The sequence below is a fragment of the Hemitrygon akajei genome, chromosome 23 (genome assembly GCF_048418815.1).
Source record: "Hemitrygon akajei chromosome 23, sHemAka1.3, whole genome shotgun sequence".
Taxonomy (NCBI): domain Eukaryota; kingdom Metazoa; phylum Chordata; class Chondrichthyes; order Myliobatiformes; family Dasyatidae; genus Hemitrygon; species Hemitrygon akajei.
In genome coordinates this window covers 45,163,117-45,183,121 of record NC_133146.1, presented here as the reverse complement: position 1 = coordinate 45,183,121, position 20,005 = coordinate 45,163,117, and the positions used below count along the sequence as shown (strand labels likewise).

General features: G+C 37.4%; 1 protein-coding gene across 1 annotated transcript in view; it reads left to right on the top strand.

The window, feature by feature from the left end:
* Nucleotides 1-20,005, top strand: part of tcerg1l (transcription elongation regulator 1 like) — a 589,782-nt gene that overhangs the window by 486,336 nt on the left and 83,441 nt on the right. The window contains exons 11-12 of the mRNA XM_073027558.1: nucleotides 10,641-10,730; nucleotides 13,932-14,050. Of these exons, the coding sequence (XP_072883659.1) occupies nucleotides 10,641-10,730; nucleotides 13,932-14,050 (209 nt within the window). The remainder of the gene's footprint in view (nucleotides 1-10,640; nucleotides 10,731-13,931; nucleotides 14,051-20,005) is intronic.

Here is a 20,005-nt window from a genome sequence, read left to right as displayed (position 1 = left end):
CTTTTTAATAAGGAATTAATACATTCAAAATGTATTAATTTGAAATTCAAAATATGAATTTCCCAGATTAAAATTTAAATATTTTCTTCCTAGCTACCGAGCTAAAATGGAGCACAGGAGGTGTATACGTTTGGGTTACCCAGAGACATCGGCGGTAGCAGAGCAATGCATTCACAATGGCCATAGGATTGATTTCAATGGCACAAAACTACTGTGCCATGCCAATAGCTTCTGAGACCTGATGAAGGAAATCACTGAAATAAAACAAGAGAAAATGAATTCTGACAAAGATGAGGACCTCGCTCTAAGTAAGAACTTGAATTTGATTTTAAATAAGGAGGGACAGTGGAAACCTGACTGGATGAGGACTAACCAATGAGGGGTGGATGATGGTTGTATAAATCCCACTGAACTAGACATACCCAGGCATCGTCCTTGATGAAGAAGGCAGAGTTTGTCATTGAGACGTTGGTTAAAATTGGTATCTGTACCTGACTGGAAGCCCGAAAAGAGATTGTTCATCGTATACACTGGGAAAATGTTCGATTCTTTTTATTCTCATATTTATTACATTCTTTCCCTTTGTTTCTGAGAGGTTGAGTCTCATTCTACTGCCCTCTCTTTGCATGTGGTTGAGGCTATGCAGCGAGCCACATAACTTCTCAAAAATCACCTGAGACAGAAACTTCCTTCTTTTTAATAAGATCTCTTTTCTGTGACTTACTCTCACAACCCATGTTAACCAAAGTAGCGCACATGCACAACGCTCCATAACTGTGCAGTGTAAACAAGAGTAAACTCATGGCACAAAGATAAACTTAAAACATAATACTTCCTTTGAAATACATCTATGAAATGTTTGCCAATATCACCAAAAACAAAAGACTCATATATATTGCTACTTCAAGGACAAATAAAGAGTGGAGTGAGGTGCATGTCTTTCAACCATGCACTCTCAGAATAAAAACTAAACTGTGCAGTAAATTATATAAAAACACAGGTTATGAATAGGAATACAGAATGAACTGTGCCTCTAGAGGCCAGAACACTCCCTGACTGTCATCCATAGGATATTAAACTTAACTACTGAAAGTAAAAGTTGAGTGATCACTTAGTCTTTGACAAAAGGATAGTCTCAGAGACTGGTTTTGAAAACATTCTTACTACGCCACCTTTAATCATCCTCACTTCGAAACTGCTGGCCTTGATGTCATACTTGATTTTGGTAATGTCTAAAGAGTAGAGAGGTGAGATGAAGCTCACCCAGAATGACGATTGGATGAGTTACCTCGAGTAAGCTGTGCCTTCTTTCTCCATCCTCCAACTTGCAGTAGCCACTCAGAGGAAAAAAAAGAGACAGAGTTTACGAAGTAAACTTGGTTTTGAGGGAGGTTCCTGCTTTGTAATGTACTGCAGTTCCTCTGCATAAGACTGTCTTTAAACAGCAAGAAGGCTCTTCAAGCCTTTCCTGAACAACAGAACATTAGCTATCCTCTTATCCTCTGGCATCTCATCCATGGCTAAGAAGGCTTTAACTACCTCTGCTAAGGCCTTTGCAATTTCTGCACAAGCCTCCCAGAGGTTCTGAGGGAACACTTTGTTAAGAACTTGGGATTTATCCACCCTAATTTGCCTCAATACAGCAAACATCTCCTCTGGATAGACTTCACTGCTGCTTTGCCTCAATTAGATAGACTCTGTCTCTTGAGTAAATACAGATGCAAAAGGTCCTTTTAAGATCTCCCCCATCTCTTTCAACTCCATGCGTAGATTATCACTCTGATCTTCCAGAGGACCAATTTTGTCCCTTGCTATCCTTTTGCTCCTAATATATCTGGAGACACACTCAGGATTTTCCTTGATGCTGTCTGCTAGAGCAACCTAATGCCTTCTTTTAGCCCTCCTAATTTCCTTATTGGTTGTTCTCTTGCATTTCTCATACTCCTCTTATGCACCTACTTCTTTTTCTTAACCAGGGCCTCAATATCTCTTCACAACTAAAGTTCCCTAAACCTGTTATCTTTGGCTTTTATTCTGACAGGAACATACAAAGTCTGTAGTCTCAAAAGTGGAAGTTCACTTTTGAAGGCCTCACACTTACCAAGTACACCTTTGCCAGAAAACACTTGGCAGAACCTCTCTGATACAATGAAAATTGGCCTTTCTCCAATTTAGAATCTCAGTCCGAGGACCAGACCTATCCTTTTCCATAAATATCCTGAAAATAATGGCATTATGATTACTAGATGCAAAGTGCTCCCCTACACAAACTTCTGTCACCTGCCATTTCTCACTTCCTCATACGAGTTCTAGTATCACACGCTCTCTAGCTGAGACTTCCATTGAGGAAACTCTCCTGAACACATTTGGCAAACTTTCTCCCATCCAGCCCTTTTACAGTATGGGAGTCCCATTCAATATGTGGAAACTTAAATTCACCTGCTATCGCAGCCTTATATTTCTTGTAACAATCTGAGCTCTCTACAAATTTGCCATGTGGACTATTGTGTGGTCTATAACATAATCCCATTAATGTGGCCATACATCTCTTATTCCTTATTTCTACCCATAAGGCTTCACTAGATGAACTCTCAAGTGTCATGACTGTGAACTGCTGTGATATTTCCCCGACTAGTAATGCCACCCCTCTCCCTTTAATCCTTCCCACTCTATCACATCTAAAACAGAACATTGATCTGCCAGTCCTGCCCCTTCTGACATCAAGTCTCACTAAGAGCTTATTATCATCATCAGTATGTACTGTGTTGTATAATTTGTATGTTTGACCATGATTGTTCTCAGCAAATCTTTCTACAGAAATGGTTTGCCATTTGCCTTTACTAATGGCTATAATGTCATAATTCCATGTGCTGATCCATGCCCTAAGCTCATCCACCTTTTTTACAATACTCCTTGCATTGAAATATGCAGCTCAGAATATGAGTCCACCATGGTCAACTTTATGATTCCTGACTTTGCATGTAGGCTTAACAACATCTCTCTCCATAACCACTCCATTATCTGTTCTGGTGCTTTGGTTCCCATTCCCTGCAACTCTAGTTTAAACCCCATTGTGCAACACTAGTAAACCATCCTGTAGGATATTAATCCCCCTCCAGTTCAGATGCAAGCTGTCCCTACTGCACAGATCTCACCTTCCCTGAAAGAGAGCCCAATGATCCAAAAATCGAAGGCCCTCACTCCTGCACCATCTCTTCAGCCACATGGTAAACTGTATGATCTTCCTGCTTCTGGCCTCACCAGCACATGGCATGGGTAGCAACGAGATCACAACCCCGAATGTCCTGTTCTTCAACTTAGCACCTAACTCCCTGAACTCTCTTTGCAGGACCTTGTCACCCCTCCTACCCATGTCATTCATGCTTACATGGACCACACCCTCTGGCTACTCACTCTCCTACTTAAGAATGCTGTGGACTCGATCCAAAATGCCTTTGACCTAGCACCTGGAAAGCAACATCAGAGAATCTCATTGTCATCCACAGAATCTCCTCTCTGTTTCCCGAATCAATGAATACTCTGTCACTACAGTTGGCTTCTTCGCTGCCCCTTCTGGACCACAAAGCCTGACTCAGTGCTAGAGAAATGACCACTGTGACTTTCCTCTGTTAGGTCATCCCCCCCACAACGGTATCCAAAGTGGTATACCTGTGTTGAGGGGAACAATTACTGGGGTACTCTGCACTTGGCTGCCTATCCCCTTTCCCCCTCCTGGCAGTCACCCAGTTACCTGTGTCCCGCACCTTGAATGTAGCTACTTCCTGTATGTCCCATCTAACAATCCCTCAGCCTCCAAAATTATCAGTTGTTCATTCATTTCCAGCTCCAACTCCTTAACACAATCTGTTGGAAACTGCAGCTAGATACACTTCTTGCAGGTGTACTCATCAGGGACACTGGAGGTCTCTCTGCCTTCCCACATCCCACAAGAGGGTCATTCAACCAATCTGCCTCACATCCTCACTGCTCTAAATGTGGAATAAGAAAGAAAGAAAGTCAAATGAACAAAACTTCTACCTATGGCCTACACCTCTCCTCACCATAGCCCCAAGCAGTCAATGCCTCGACTCCCCACTCTAACACTGGCCCACTCAGGCAATGGCCACTCCACTTAGACCTAATTTCTTTTTTATTGTACCATGCCAGGTACCTGATTATGCACAATCCAATGTGTCCTCGGGAACTATGCCATGCAAAATGTGCCAACTGCCCCCACTTGCTTCTTTTAAACTCTCACTCCTTCAACACAATTCAATATCTCCTTTGGAACTGTGTTGCATAATATGCCTGATTCAGTTGTTCAGAACTAAGAGGTTGCTTGCAAATGTGCCAACTATTTGGCTACTCCAGTAAATGAATGAGCAATATGTGAGAGTCAGTCAGATGCTCTGGTAAGCAAATTACAGCTTGAAAACTGCTCAAAGAGTGCACTGCCAAGTTGGAGTACTGATAAATGAAGAACGGCTTCTTCCCCTCTGCCATCAGATTTCTGAATGACCATTGAACCCAAGAACACTGCCTCACTATTTTTTATTTCTTTGAACTACTTACTTAACTTTTAAATATGTAATTTACAGCTTTTATTATTATGTATTTGTAACCCAGGTTAATTAAACCCAACGGTGTAATGCTAGAAAGCTCCACCTGTAGATAAATGAAAACAAGGTTAACAAATTAAAAAAAGAGAGAACTTAGGAAAAAAAAGTTATACGAGAACAAGGGATGGCTGACACAGGCACAGACAAGTGAGAAAAACACAGTAAACTTTTAGAAACTAATGATATAAACTGTTAACAGAGGAATTAATAGTGAGTATCCCTACCCTACTTAATTGAAAACGTCAGGGTGAAACCCCTGGAGGAGAGACGATAGAGATAAAAGATTTATTGAAGCTACAGCTGTAACAAGCAGCAGCTATAACGAGACAATATTGGCAGAGACAAGTGTCCAAGATCTCCACTGTGTAATCGAGAATTAATTCTGTTACATCATACCAAGGGATTTGGTCAGGTTTTTTTGTGTGAATATTGTGAATGGACTTTTTGTCGATGAACCACCAATTCACCCAATGAACCAAGAAACAAGATGGTGAGTCACCCAAGATCAAAGGACCAGCGCAAGAGCAAAATGTTTCATGTCATAGAGGATTTAATATGGTTGCATGTATAAGTTTATTTCCATTCGAAGAATCTGAATTTCATTTTCTGCGAGAACTGATTATCTTTGCCTACACTTTGATAAGTTACTGAATGAGATTTACTTGTTTAGACTAGTTGTAATGTTGGAGAATTTGTCATGAAAGGTATTAAGCTGTGTGTATATACATAAAATTTTTGAATTTGAATTTGTAGACATACAAATTGAACTGAAACTGAAGTTAACCATAATACTTATGAATCAGAATTCAATTAGTTTTCTAACTAACTCGGGATAAATAGAAGGGAAATTGTTAGTCTGTAAATCTTTAAAAAGGGAATAACACTGGATCTTATTGGAGTAACAAAGGTTATTCTGATGAATCTCACTGTTCTAACTAAACAGGAATTTGGTTTTTGTTTGATATCTGAGATTTGGAATGTTGGATTTGGAATTGTTCTTACTCATGTAAATATTTTGTATATATTGCTGATATTTATAAACAAAACTTACTTCCAGAAGTGTGTGTTTTCCATTCACCGCCTCCTTTCGATACCTAGAGCTTCTGATGGCCTACTAGCACCTAGTGTAGTATTATGTAATTTGATTTTCTCATAAAGAGTGTGGCAACCAGTCACACAAGATTAGATAAGCGCTACACAGGTGTTACATATTGCAATGCACTGCTGCCACATAACAACCAACTTCACGACATATGCTCATAATATTATGCCCGATCTTGATCCTGATGTTGGTTGACACTTGAGGATACATTTCTATATCTGCCTCAGGAGTGACTAAGTCAAAGGTTTCCTGCTGACGAGGTTCCTGGTGGGAATCAGCAATAAATGCTGGTTCAGTTAACCACAAGGAGAGGGTGAGCTGATTAGCTTGGACCCCTCTTGTGACATGGTCAGTCAGGTTGAGTTTAATGGAAACATAGTGTCTTTGGCTCTTCTGGTATGTTGGATAAACATAGAATCTCCTTGTTCATTAAATATACAACCTAGCATAACTTTGCTGTCAGTAAAGAACTTGATATCATCTAGTTCTTTCTCCAGTTTTTTGTTTATCATCTCTGCCATCTCAACTATTAGAGCAGCAACACCGGGTTCAGACCGTGATATGGTGATATCTAGTCTGGGAGCAAGCCTTGCCTTGCCTGAGATGAATCCAACTTCACTGTATCCAGCAGTGTATGTGACCTTCAGGTATGCAATATCATTAGGTTTGTTTCCCTTTCATATAGATTCTACTCTTGCAGAGTCTGAAATGTCTTGTGTGCCCAGTCTCCAGGACACTAGTCATAAATCAAGGCAAACTTCAGAATCAGACTTAGGTTTAATATCACTGACTTACTGTATGCCATGAAATGTGTTGTTTTGTGACAGCTGTACATTGCAGCACAAAATCATTAAAAAAACAAATTACCATGAAGAGAGATTATTTGATTGCCTTTGGAGAACCATAGCATTTGTAAACCTGTAGCTGGATAATTAATGTGAACTGCCCTAATCCTTCTTGCATGTTTTATTAACCTCCCGGCAGGCCACCCACAGAGAAGGTCGAGCTCCTCACTAGCTTTGAGACTTCGTCCTTCCTTGGCACTGTGGAAGTTTGACTTTGAGGAGAGATAACTGGCAGACTTGTGGCCAATCGTCTTTAGTCCTCCTGTGACTCGGTTTGGTTGAGCCAGTTACCAAGCCAAATCTAATGCACCTGCGACTCCTGAAGGAGAGCTTTGTGGGGATTGGTTTGCCAAATGTGTTTCCTGGGATGGATGGAATCCAGTCCGTCCATGTCTGTGCAGATGGGATTGGCATCAGTAGCAAGTCTTGATTATTGTCTTTGCTGTGGTCGAACTGCAGAAGTGGGTGTTGTGGGTTTTTCCTACTGTAGACCTTGACTGTCAAAACCTGGCCTGTGTGAAAGAATTGTTGGCTGAGTGGTGTAAGCAGCTTCTCCTTGTAGAGCTGAAGCACTGTACTTTTATAGCCAAAATATATTTGGACATGTTCTTGAGTAAGATGCGTTGTCTGCTGTGATAGCAAAGCATAACTGATTCTGGTGTTAGAGATCACAACTGTCTAAGTCAACTGTGGCTTCATACACATTTACCATTGCTAAGACAGCCTTTGCTTCATGCTCTTCCTTGAGCACACTTAATGTAGCCTCTATACATGCTGTATCCATGACTACGCATGCTTTCTCCATGTCTACATGTGCTTTCACCATCTGCATCTCATTTTCACACAGCATATGCTGCTCTCATTCTTGCTGCTTCATCTTTGGCGTGAGCTCGTGCTACAGCTATGCCAGTGGTGGTTTCACTTGAGACATGGGAGATGTGCCACATTCTGACTTGACGTCCAGGCCTTAACCATCAACATTGCTCAGGACAGAAGCTGACATTATCCTCCACGGCATTCAGATGCGATGTGGAGGCAATGTCATTGAAGACGAGCCATCTTTTCGCCCTACTGCCCTCGCTGTGCTTGTGGACACAGCTATTGAGTGAGCTAAATAACTTCTCAAAAATCACCTCAGACAGAAGCTTTCTTCAGGGTTTTTAATGAGTTTTTTTTTACTGTGTAACTGCAGAGTTAAGTAAACTCAATACAGAATGGTCACTTGCCTGAATATACTGATACTGTTGATTATTCTCACAACTGGTGCCAACCAAGACAGTACACATACATAACACTGCATAGCTGTGCAGTCTAGACAAAAGTAAAGTTGTGGCAGAAAGATAAACATAATATTTCCTTCAAAATATATCTACTAAATCTTCATCAATATTTCCAAAAACTTAAGACTCACAGATATTGCTGTTTCAAGGGCACCCAAAGAGCACATGAAGATCTATGTCTTCCCATCATGAATATAAATTAATCTGTTCAGGAAATAATTTTTAAAAACCACTTACATATAGGAAGTGATCTTCATACAAAATTAGCTGCACCCCTAGAGGCCAAAACAGTAGCTGTCAGCCTGTTTCTGGAACCTGTGACCTTTAAGATCTAAAGAACTCGAGGGGAAAAGTACTCAATTTACTAGATATCTCTAATCATAGAGTTTTGGAAACAGTGTCCACAACAAATTTTATGATGGATTGATTGCTGAGAAGAGGTCAAATAAAATCTCACTGACAGAAATGTTTTTCTGAGTGAGTGAAGCCAGCTTTCACTAACTCCTTAGCCGAATGAATTCACCATCTTAGGTGTACTATTCTGTTGATCCTATGAAGGTCAGATTTGTAATCTTTAGGTTTTGGCACTTGGCACCTTTGAGGTCAATGCACTTAGTCTTATTCAAGTTTACAGTAATTAGTTGTTGGATTATGCTGAAGAATTTGATGGTTGGACAGATTATTTCATAATGTCATTGCCACATTGATGGATGAATTTTGAAATTGAAACACTACTATCTGAAAGTCAATAATTTACTGTACATCTGCTAATTAATATGAGTATAGTTGGAACTTTAAGAAGGCAAAATTTCTTGATCCACTTCAGATGATGGAGGGTAAATGTCAATACACTCCACATCCTTGCCTTTGAAGGTACTGTGATATCAGGATCAAGATCAAGTTAGTTGATTTCAATGAGCTGGAATTTACTGGGAAATGCCAGCATTTGCACATCAGGTTGGTGCAAGAGTAGAAAATTAATTCACTTCAATATAGAGGAATGACTGTCAGAAACCTAGGTAACCTAGGACTATTTACATTGTTAAATTACTTGAGATTACTGAAATATTTGGAATTGTTTTAAAGCACATTGTTAAATTAATGAGGTTACTGAAACTTTTGGAATGGTTTTAAAGTGTTTTCTTTTAACATTCTAAAATCTTAATGACCTTTTAATTCTATTTTCATTTTCTATGAATTTCAATTTTTTTAATTATTTTTTGTTTAGTAATGTTAGGAATATTTGGAAGTTTTCAGTATTTTGACAGTACTCTAAGCCTGAGATTGTAGTTTAGTCAGCTCTCTTCTGACATAGGCTTATTCTAGCTCACCCCTATGAAGATGTTGCTTTGTACAAGGTCCTGACACCATTCAGGCTTCACCATCCTAAAATGGGACAACTTGTGAAACAACGTAGCGCTGTGGGATTGAAATAAAGTGACACGTAGATGAGCAGCAACCAAGGGTTGCTCAGTACCTGCAAACAATCTCTGGCTCCGTATTCCAGTAAACGCCCAGTGTAGTATGGTCACTTGAGACTCAACTAAAAGTAGGAATGGAAAATGATCTTTGAACATAAGGGGCAAGCTAAGTAGAAGATTGTGGCTTTTTCACAGGCAGTTGATACCACCTGTATTATTTTGGAGTGTTTGAGACAAGCAGCCAGGTTGGCATTCTTTAGTTGGGATAACTCAATATCATGAAGGTCTTCTTATTATTGGCTGCATAGGAATGCAATTTGGCGGAAAGTCTGGCAGCTGACCGCATACATTATGATACCTTGTCAACTGTAAAAAAAATCTTTATTCCAGCTTCAGTTTGAAGACATGTAAAACTTATGGAACTGCACTACTAAATTCAGACAGCCCTGACACTGGTGTCAACATCTCTTTGTGTATTCAGGGAATTAATTACTCCCAGTTATTTTCATACTGGCAATATTTGATGAGTTTGTTTAATTTTTGGGATTTGAATGTCAATCTCAAGGCCAGCACTTCCTGCTCATCTCTGGTTGCCTATGAAACTGGCTGTCTTACCAGACAATTTCAGAGGGCATATAAGAGTCAACCACATTAGCTGCTCCGGAATCATGTCACAGTGGGTAAGATGGCAGATTTCTTCCCCTGGGCTGCAGGGTCAGTTTTATATTTTACAACCAATGTTGGTAATGAAGTACTAACATTTATCAGTTTTTAAAGTTCCACTTGTTTTGTTTTGAATTTCAAGTAATCAGTTAATGTGATCTGGATCGTGAATCTGTGCCTCTTAATATTAATGTATCCAATATACCACCAACATAGCTCATACATGCAGCAAATATAATTTTAATGCCATTAGTTTATTAATGGTTTTATTAATGAAACCATCTATTTTCATCGGTCAAACTGTCAAAAGAAATTCCAAAAATCGTAGCAAAAGTACCGCAGCCCAATGTAATTATTGCATTTGCTGATTCAGGATAGGAATATATCCCAGAATCGTCATTAGGTTAATTTCTCTTCTTCCTCGATCTGTCTGTGCATCATCCTAGAAGAGTATTATCATCTTGTAACAAAGCTTTACTTTGTGTAATCCTTCAACTGTTAATAGTCCGTGAACACCTCACAGGATGAGTGCCATTCCCTTGTGTGTCCTATCTGTTGTATTCCAGACTGTGTGAAATGAACTGCACTAATAACTGCCCTGTAAACACAGTGTTGCCAAACCTTGATGAATATAAACACTACAGAAATGTGACCACAGTTTAAAGCTCCCTGGTAGACAACACATTAAAAGCTTGCATTTATTTCTTTAGGTCTCTGCATTTTCTACTTGGGAAAAGGAGTTGCACAAAATAGTGTTTGACCCACGTTATCTCCTTCTAAATCCTGAGGAACGTAAACAGGTATTTCTTTTTATTAATATTAAATGTGCAGAGCATGTTTCAACAAGTGGGATTAATCTTTAATAAGGAATTACATATTTTATAATAGACATGCTGTATATCCTGCTGGAGCAAGCAGAGCCCAAGTTCCCTGTGTTTTTAAGTATTTTCTGAAATAGAAAAATTCAGATAATAAATCTTCAACTACGTTTGTATTAAGGTAGCTGAACAACATTTGAAACAGGGTATTTTAAAGGGTGTGTATTTTTTTTCAGCTGCTGCCCTTACTTATTTTTTCTTAAAATAATGTTATTGTTTCTTTTAAGTAAGCCAGATTGCCAAAATTATTTAAAGCCTACAGTTCTCTGTCTTATTTAACCAAATGCATCCAAAATGGGGTTTTAAATTATTCAATTCTATATTTAAATCCTTCTTTGTAAAATGACACATTATCTCAAGCATTTGGCTTTGAATTTTAAAAAAACATAATTTTGAACAGTCGAGCTACATTTAATTGTAGCATTCTGGCAACCTTTATCTTTTTGCTCAAGCCAAGTGTACCAGACAGATTGCATTGTACAATCAAAGTTTTTCATCGTGAGCAAAAAGAGAGATGGTGTTCTTCAATGTGTACCCCTTAATTTGCACTTGCTATGGTAAAGTAATTAAGAATTATTGATTACAATATTTACTGTATGATAGGTTTATATTGGAACTGCATTTCCAACCTAAAAGAGGAGAATGCAGAACAGGAAGTTTTCCTATGTGCTGTACATATAGCTGATGCATCTCGAGATAAAGCTTCCAGAGAAAAGAAAATATTTATTACTATCATTGCACTGGGGATAATTTCTGAGACACATTACAGCCAGGTTTTGAGATTAACAAAGGGTTGTGTTTGCCATACATTTATCTTACAGATAACCCTAGATTTTTCACAGGGCTTTAAGTGGCAACTTTTGTTATCAGCATCGTGATTTATAGCACGAGCAGAAACAAATCAACGGAGGCCAATGAGATTGAAGATTCCTGCACCCTGCACTTTCCCAAAGAGAAATGGACGTGGAGTAAAGGAGATAAAACCCAGAATAGATAGATTAGTTGGAGGACATCCTTTACAATTTTCTTCTCTCCAGGATTTGCTGCTAACTGTCAGCCAGTGAAAGAATGCAGCAACACAGCAAATTGGGAGAGATCACTCTCCAGCTATTAATATGGGCAAGTCAGAGATCATGGGGATTAAACTCAGCGATGGAACACGCCAGGAGGAAAGGGATAGTTGTCAAGTTGCACACAGTGGTAGGATGTCTGATGCCTCATTCACCCTTGCAAGCCGACTGATAGCCTGTCTTTGGTCATAGGCCGGCCAGTTGTAGTGCAGATGATGCAGCTGACTCACAGCCCCAGTGCCCTGGCTTTGGTTCTGTCCTCTGGTGGGACTTGCATGTTCTTCATTTGGCTATATGGATTTCCCTGAACTGTTCCAGTTTCCTCCCACATAAATATATATATTAAAAAAACATGCTGGTTGCTACATAAATTGGCTACTGCAAATTAATCCTGATGTGTTCCTATGAAATCCCATAGGACTATTAATGGGTCTGTGTGAGCAACTAGATTAGAAGGAAATAAAACTGATTGATAGGATTGGTCTGAGAACTGAGCAAGACTTGATGGGCCAAATGGCCTCATTCTCCATTGTAAGGAAATATGATAAAAATGCCTTTGTTAAAACTGGGTTTTTATTATGTCAAGCTTCTAATTCCACCAGAACAATCATCCTTTTTGAAGGATTGACTTATCCCATAAAAATATGAAGAAATATGAAATAATTATTTGTTAATTTGTGAACAGAAATGACGTAAAGGAGAACTGAAAAGATAGGAGTGAGAGAAAGTGAGAGACATAGCGAAGACAGAAAGAAAAGGTTAATTTTTTTTTCAAAATGATTCAGAAGTACTTAAACCCTAAAGAAGTTAGACTTTAAAGCTGTAAAAATAAAATTTATGGGGCCAAATGACAATTTAGCCATAATTATTATGGAGTTAAAAATTGATTTACACCTAAGTACACCAGTACTTATGTCTCCTGCCTCTTTAGTGGCTTTCCATGAAGTAATTCTTGCAACTTCACGTACCCGGTTGAATTTCAAAACCCATTTATAATGAACAATGATTGTAGCTGCACAGATCATGGAGGACTCAGTCAACAAGATACATATTTCAAATTTTAGCTTTATGTGTGTGAACTCTGGAATCTGCTGTCAGTAATAGTGATGAGCACTATTAGCTTCATCATTATTCTCATTATTAAATATATGACAGTGCCTTGATTGAACTCAATTTGTCCGTATTGATTGCCGCCTTTCTACTGTTTTCCTTCATTAATGGTGAATCTGACATTTTGTTTTATACAATTAATTCAGAATCTATCTAGATATTTATTCTCATTATGGTTTTTCATTTTGCTTGCCACAATGAACTAATTTTTACTTTGAGTTTCTGAATACGTGTTAGCACCTGTTTCTCTAACGTTGAATAATTAGAATCTACAACCAAAAAGGAATGTGCTTGATACAAAATTCCAAATCACATATCAAAGTAACAATATTAATGTCAATATACCCTATATAGATACTGCATTTTAATGTTTTTTTATATTTAATTAATTTAAGTTTAATTTTAACCACTTAAGGAAATAGAAAGTAAAAGGTTAACCCACCCTGGAGTTAGCCATTTCCAGTCACTTGCTTCCTGATGTCTCAATGCCCACATACAGGATACAGAACTGGTGAAGGCCATAAAGAACATTGTAAGCAGCATATCCATTAATAATGAGTAATGTCAAGAACAGTTAATTTTCCATTATCTGTATATTGTTTTTGACTTATAAGACTTTTATTTAAAATGATAGTCTTCATCTTTTCCCTTTGCTTTTGGTTTCCATTGTAGTGTGTCATTAACATACACTGCCTGAACCTTTCCAAATATATATAAATATATAAGATCTGTAGCATTCCAAGAGCTATAAAGTAAATAGATTATTTATTCTTCCTAGTAAATAGCGTAAGAGATAAAATTGGTTCCTACAACTGCCGTATATGATAAATGATTGTTTTAATAGCACCATAAATCATTAAAGTTTTTCTTTTGAAATGAATTATAATGGAATTGAAAACAATATCTATTATGCAACTCATGCTACAATGCTTTTAAATTAAAGATTTTTGAACAATTTATCAAAGCAAGAATAAAAGAAGAATATAAAGAGAAAAAGTGTAAACTACTCCAGGCCAAAGAAGAATTTAGAAAACTCCTAGAAGAATGCAAGCTTACTCCCAGGTATGTTATTTCTAATTATGTAGGTAGACCAAGTGCTGATCTGTTCTCATAAAAAAAAATTTGTTTCACTGTCCTGACTGATGCTGTTTTGTTTTATTAATTGATTAATAACTTGGTTTAAGAGAAATTAAAGTGACATCTGGCAAGATGAGCAGAGAAGCATGGTAGTGATATATACATTCAGTAGCAATGTTCTCTGTAAGGTGTACATTTGTGTGTGCGTTCACACATTTTCTGCTTCCAGCACACAAAAGAATTTAAACCTCACACTAAAGGTTGTCACCCTCTACCTCATTGGCATGTTAAGTATATTTTTGGCGATCGTACATAATCACACCTCCTTTGACTCCTGACGAAGGGTTTCGGCCCGAAATGTTGTCACTACCTCCTCCCATAGGTGCTGTCTGGCCTGCTGAGTTCTGCCAGCATTTTATGTTTTTATCACATTTCCTTTGCCAGTTTCTGATGTGGATGGTGTTGAAAACGTGGAGTTTGTGATGATTTGTCTGCAGATTTTAGAACTGACTTATTTATACTGTCTTTGTTGAAGGAATTATTCAGTGTTGTTGTCATTGTGCAAAATTTGCACAGCACATGATTTTCGCACACACTGGTTATTACACGTTTGAGGTAACATTGCTCAGTGGCCACTTTATTAGGTACAGGAGTGAAACCCAGTGTGGTCTTCTGCTGCTGTAGCCTGTCCACTTCAAAGTTCGATGTGTTGTGTGTTCAGCGATGCACTTCTGGACACCATGTTGCAAAGTGTGATTATTTGAGCTTCTGCTACCTTCACTTTACTGTATAGGCTAGTTAGCCTGACCTCAGTGACTGGGACAATGTTGCTAAGGAGAAGGTTTTGGGGTACTTGGAGGCAGATGATAAAACGGGCCAAAGTCAGCATGGTTCCCTGAGGAGAAAATTTTGCCCAACCAATCTGTTCTAATTCATTGAGACTTCTCCGTGGATTGTCACCTTGTTGTGGTGGAGAAGCTTGTGTGGTCCTGAGATCCCAAGAGTGATGCAGTCTGGAGCTATGCTCCTGGTAGGGTCATCCATGGGGGTGAGGTCCCTGACAAAGAACAATCTAACCAAGACCTCAACGGTGGAACAGGCGGACAAAGTTACTTCAAACTCAACAGCTGTGAAGGCGGATGAAGGCTGTAACAAATCCTTCAGCTCCAATCGTCATGGTTTCCGTGCCATTGGAATCAGTCGGCTGATTTGTGAAGTATCGTGTACTTCTTGGAATGCAACATCAAAAACACGTTAAACAAATACACGCACAGTCGTCTTCACTCTGTGGAAAGGGAATGAAGACCATCATCCTCGACCTCGAGGGATAGCCACGACGACAGGAGTTCATTGAGAAAATAACAAGCAGAATAGACAAAGGAGAATCATTGGACATTGTGTACTTGAATTTTCAGAAGGCTTTTGACAAGGTGCCGCACGTGAGGATGCTTAGCAAGATAAGAGTCCATGGTGTTACAGGAAAGATACTAGCATAGAGAGAGTATTGGCTGACCAGCAGGAGGCAAAGAGTGGAAATAAAGGAGCCTTTTCTGATTGGCTGCTGCTGACTGGTGGTGTCTGTAGGGGTCTATGCTTTTTACGTTGTATGTCAATGATCTGAATGACAGAATTGATGGCTTTGTGGCCAAGTTTACGAAGAGTATAGAGATAGATGTCTATTTACATCCTTTCCCAATTTGAATCAGTATAGGCTGATAATGGGTGGGGATTTTAACTGTTGTTTAAACCCTTCGATGGACAGATCCAAGCCCACACAAGCTCTTCTGAATAAATCGGCTTCTCTTATTAATTCCTTTATGACTGATTCAGCAATTTTCGAAATTTGGCGTTTTTTACACCCCAATGACAAAGAGTTTTCATACTTTTCTCATGTTTATCATAATTATTCAAGAATTGATTACTTTTTCATTGATCACCGTTTACTTACAGATGTTATCGATTGTAAATATGACTCTATTACCATTTCTGATCATGCACCTTTGAAGTTATCTATTAAGATAATGGATTCATCTATTAATGCTAAATCTTGGAGGTTCAACTCTATTTTATTGCAGGACTAGATTTTGTCAATTTTATCAAACAACAAATTGATTTGTTTTTCTCAACAAATTCTGCAGCAGAGATCTCTAGTGGAATTTTATGGGACACTTTTAAAGCATTTATTCGTGGACAGATTATTTCATACTCCGCTGGAGTTAGGAAACAAACTAATTCTAAAATATTAACATTGGTTGATAAAATCAAAGCAATTGATAAGATTTATTCAGTGACTCCCAGCAAAGAACTTTATAAAGAAAGAGTGGAACTTCAAATGGAGCATAGTTCGTTATTATCCTCTTCGATTGAAAATCAGTTAATTAAATCTAGAACCCAGTTTTATGTATATGGAGATAAGTCTGGCAAATTATTGGCTAATCAATTGAAAACTGCTTCGGTTAAATGACAGATTACTAGGATTCGTAAACAAGATGGCACTTTGACGATCGACCATAAAGAGATAAATAAAGCCTTTCAAGATTTTTATAATTCCTTATATCAATCAGAATTTGCTGAGGATTCTTCTATAATAGATGAATTTTTAAGGAAATTGAATATTCCAAAATTAACAGCAGAGGATAGTGTATTCTTAGATACACCTATTATGGAAACTGAAATAAAAAAGGCTATTTTTTCAATGAATTCCGGTAATGCTTCTGGCCCAGATGGTTATACTGCAGAATTTTTAAAATCCTTTTCCTCTATACTTTCTCCTTGGCTTTGTAAAATTTTTAAAGATGCGTTAATTATAGGCAAATTGCCACAATCTTTTTATGAAGCCTCTATTTCTTTAATTCTTAAAAAAGATAAAGACCCTATTGAATGTGTATCCTATCGGCCTATATCCTTGCTGAATACGGATTTTAAGATTTTTAGTAAAATTTTGGCTACTAGATTAGAAAATATATTACCTCGAATCATTTCTGAAGATCAGACTGGATTTATTAAAAATCGCTATTCATCTTTTAACATTAGCAAATTAATTAATATTATTTATACTCCTTCACCCAAAATACCAGAATGTGTCATTTCTTTAGATGCTGAAAAAGCATTTGATAGAGTTGAATGGCCATATTTATCTAATACATTGCAGCATTTTAATTTTAGTTCAAATTTATATCATGGATTAAATTAATATACTATAAACCCTTGGCTTCGGTTTTTACCAATAATGAAAGATCTCCTTTTTTTCAGCTATTTCGTGGTACAAGGCAAGGTTGTCCTTTAAGTCCTTTACCATTTGACATTGCTTTGGAACCTTTGGCTATAGCCATTTGTGAATCACCTAATATTTTGGGTATTACTCGTGGGGAAGGGACGTATAAGTTATCATTATATGCTGATGATTTGTTACTATACATATCTGACCCTGAGAGATCTATTCCTGCTATTTTGTCCTTGCTTGCTCAGTTTAGTAACTTTTCTGGTTATAAATTGAATTTTAATAAGAGCGAACTATTTCCATTAAATATGCAAGTTTCAATTTATAAACATTTACCATTTAAAGTTGTTACAGATTATTTTACTTATTTAGGTATTAAAATTACTAAAAAACATAAAGATTTATTTAAAGCTAATTTTTTACCCTTAATTGACCAAATTAAGCAACTTGCTACCAGGTGGTCTCCACTATCTTTGTCATTGGTTGGTCGAATTAATGCTATTAAGATGATGGTATTACCCAAATTTTTATATTTATTTCAAGCATTACCAATTTTTATTCCTAAATCTTTTTTTGATATTATTGACTCCAAAATATCCTCTTATTTGTGGCAGAATAAAAATCCTAGACTAGGCAAAAAATATTTACAGAAGCCTAAGAAGGAGGGCGGTTTGGCTTTGCCAAACTTGAGATTTTACTATTGGGCAGTTAATATGCGATATTTAACATTTTGAACACAAGAATCGACTATAGTCGCTTGCCCACAATGGGTAAATTTGGAATGTAAATCTGTACAAGACTTTTCATTGTTTTCAATTTTAGAATCTTCACTTCCTTTTTCTTTATCTAAATTGAATAAGCAAATAACTAATCCTATAGTCAAATATACATTGCGAATTTGGTTTCAATTTCGTAAACTTTTTGGTTTGAATAAGCTCATTTTATCATGCCCTATAATATCTAACTACTTTTTTCGGCCCTCTTTTATGGATCAAGCTTTTCTTTTATGGAAAACAAAAGGTATAACATGTTTTCGTGATTTGTTTTTGGATGATAGCTTTATGTCCTTTGAACAGCTATCTAATAAATATAATTTACCTAAAACCCATTTTTTTAGATATTTGCAAGTTAGAAATTTTTTGTATAATGAGTTACAGTCTTTTCCGAAACTATGTCCATTGGACATTATGGAAAGAATTTTAGCTCTGAATCCTTGTCAAAAGGGTTTAGTAGCTGTCATTTATAATATGATCATGAAAATACAGCCAGAAGTATCAGAAAAAATTAAGAAGGAAAGGGAAGAAGAACTTCATTGTCTTATATCCACTGAGCAGTGGGAGAAAATTTTATTATTAGTCAATTCATCCTCTATTTGTGCTAAACATGCCCTAATACAATTTAAGGTTGTACATAGAGCTCATATGTCTAAGGATAAACTTGCTCGATTTTATTCTCATGTTAATCCAACCTGTGACAGATGTCATTCTGATGTTGCTTCATTGACCCATATGTTTTGGTCTTGCCCTTGTTTGCAAAATTACTGGAAAGATATTTTCAGTATTATTTCAAGAGTTTTGAATATCAATTTCCAACCACATCCTTTTACTGCAATTTTTGGTTTACCAATGGTGGATAATAGTCATTTATCCTCTTCATCTCGACAAATGATTGCATTTGTCACATTAATGGCTAGAAGATCTATTTTATTGAACTGGAAAGAAATTAATCCTCCAAATATATTTCAGTGGTTTTCTCAAACTATCTCTTGTTTGAGCTTAGAAAAAATTAGAAGTGTTGTTTTTGATCCTTCAGTTAAATTTGAAGAAACTTGGAGACCATTTATTCAACATTTTCATATGAGTTAAATTGTCTTTTCCTAAACCTCACTTTTATTATCCTTAATTATTTGGATGGAGGTTCGGAGTTACTGGCACTACTGTATATATTTGACATTATGCAATGGCCCATGTTGGTTAGTGTTTTTTTTTTCTTTTTATTTCTTTTGTTCATATATACTATGAGTTTGGGAGGCTACATATATTGATTATTATATATTTGAATGTCTACTTAAATTATCAACTATGTACTCTCAAACACTTTGTATTCATGTTTCATTTATGTTTGCTTAAAAATTAATAAAAAGATTTAAAAAGAAAAAGAAAGAGATAGATGGAGGGGCAGGTAGTACTCAGGAAGCCAGGAACCTGCAGAAGAACATAGATTAGGAGACTGGGCAAAGAAGGAGCAGATGGAACACAGTGTCGGTAAGTCTATGGCAGGCATGGGCAAACTACGGCCCGCGGGCCATATGCGGCCCGTTAAGCTTTTTAATCCGGCCCGCAGAACTTGATGAAATTATATTAATAAACCTTGTTAACACCTCAGATCCATCCTGAGAATCGCCACAACAAAACTAAATCCAGACTTTGATGCGCTGGCTAAAAAGGGAGACCAACAACACTGTTCCCACTGAAATTAAAAATAAGTTTCTTCGTTTTGTAATGTAAAAAATGCATTTGAAAATATTTTTTTCAATAAGCCTTACATGTTACATGTTATTTCTGTTAAGTGATGGACATGAGTAGTGCGCAGGTGCACGTACGTTCTCAAAATAAAAAATGCGCTCCAGATCAAATAACGCGCTCCGCATACTGGCGCGCTGTCACTGTTCTGTCAGTGAACACTGGTCGTTGCTGAGTTTTGGCACAGGGGACAATTGA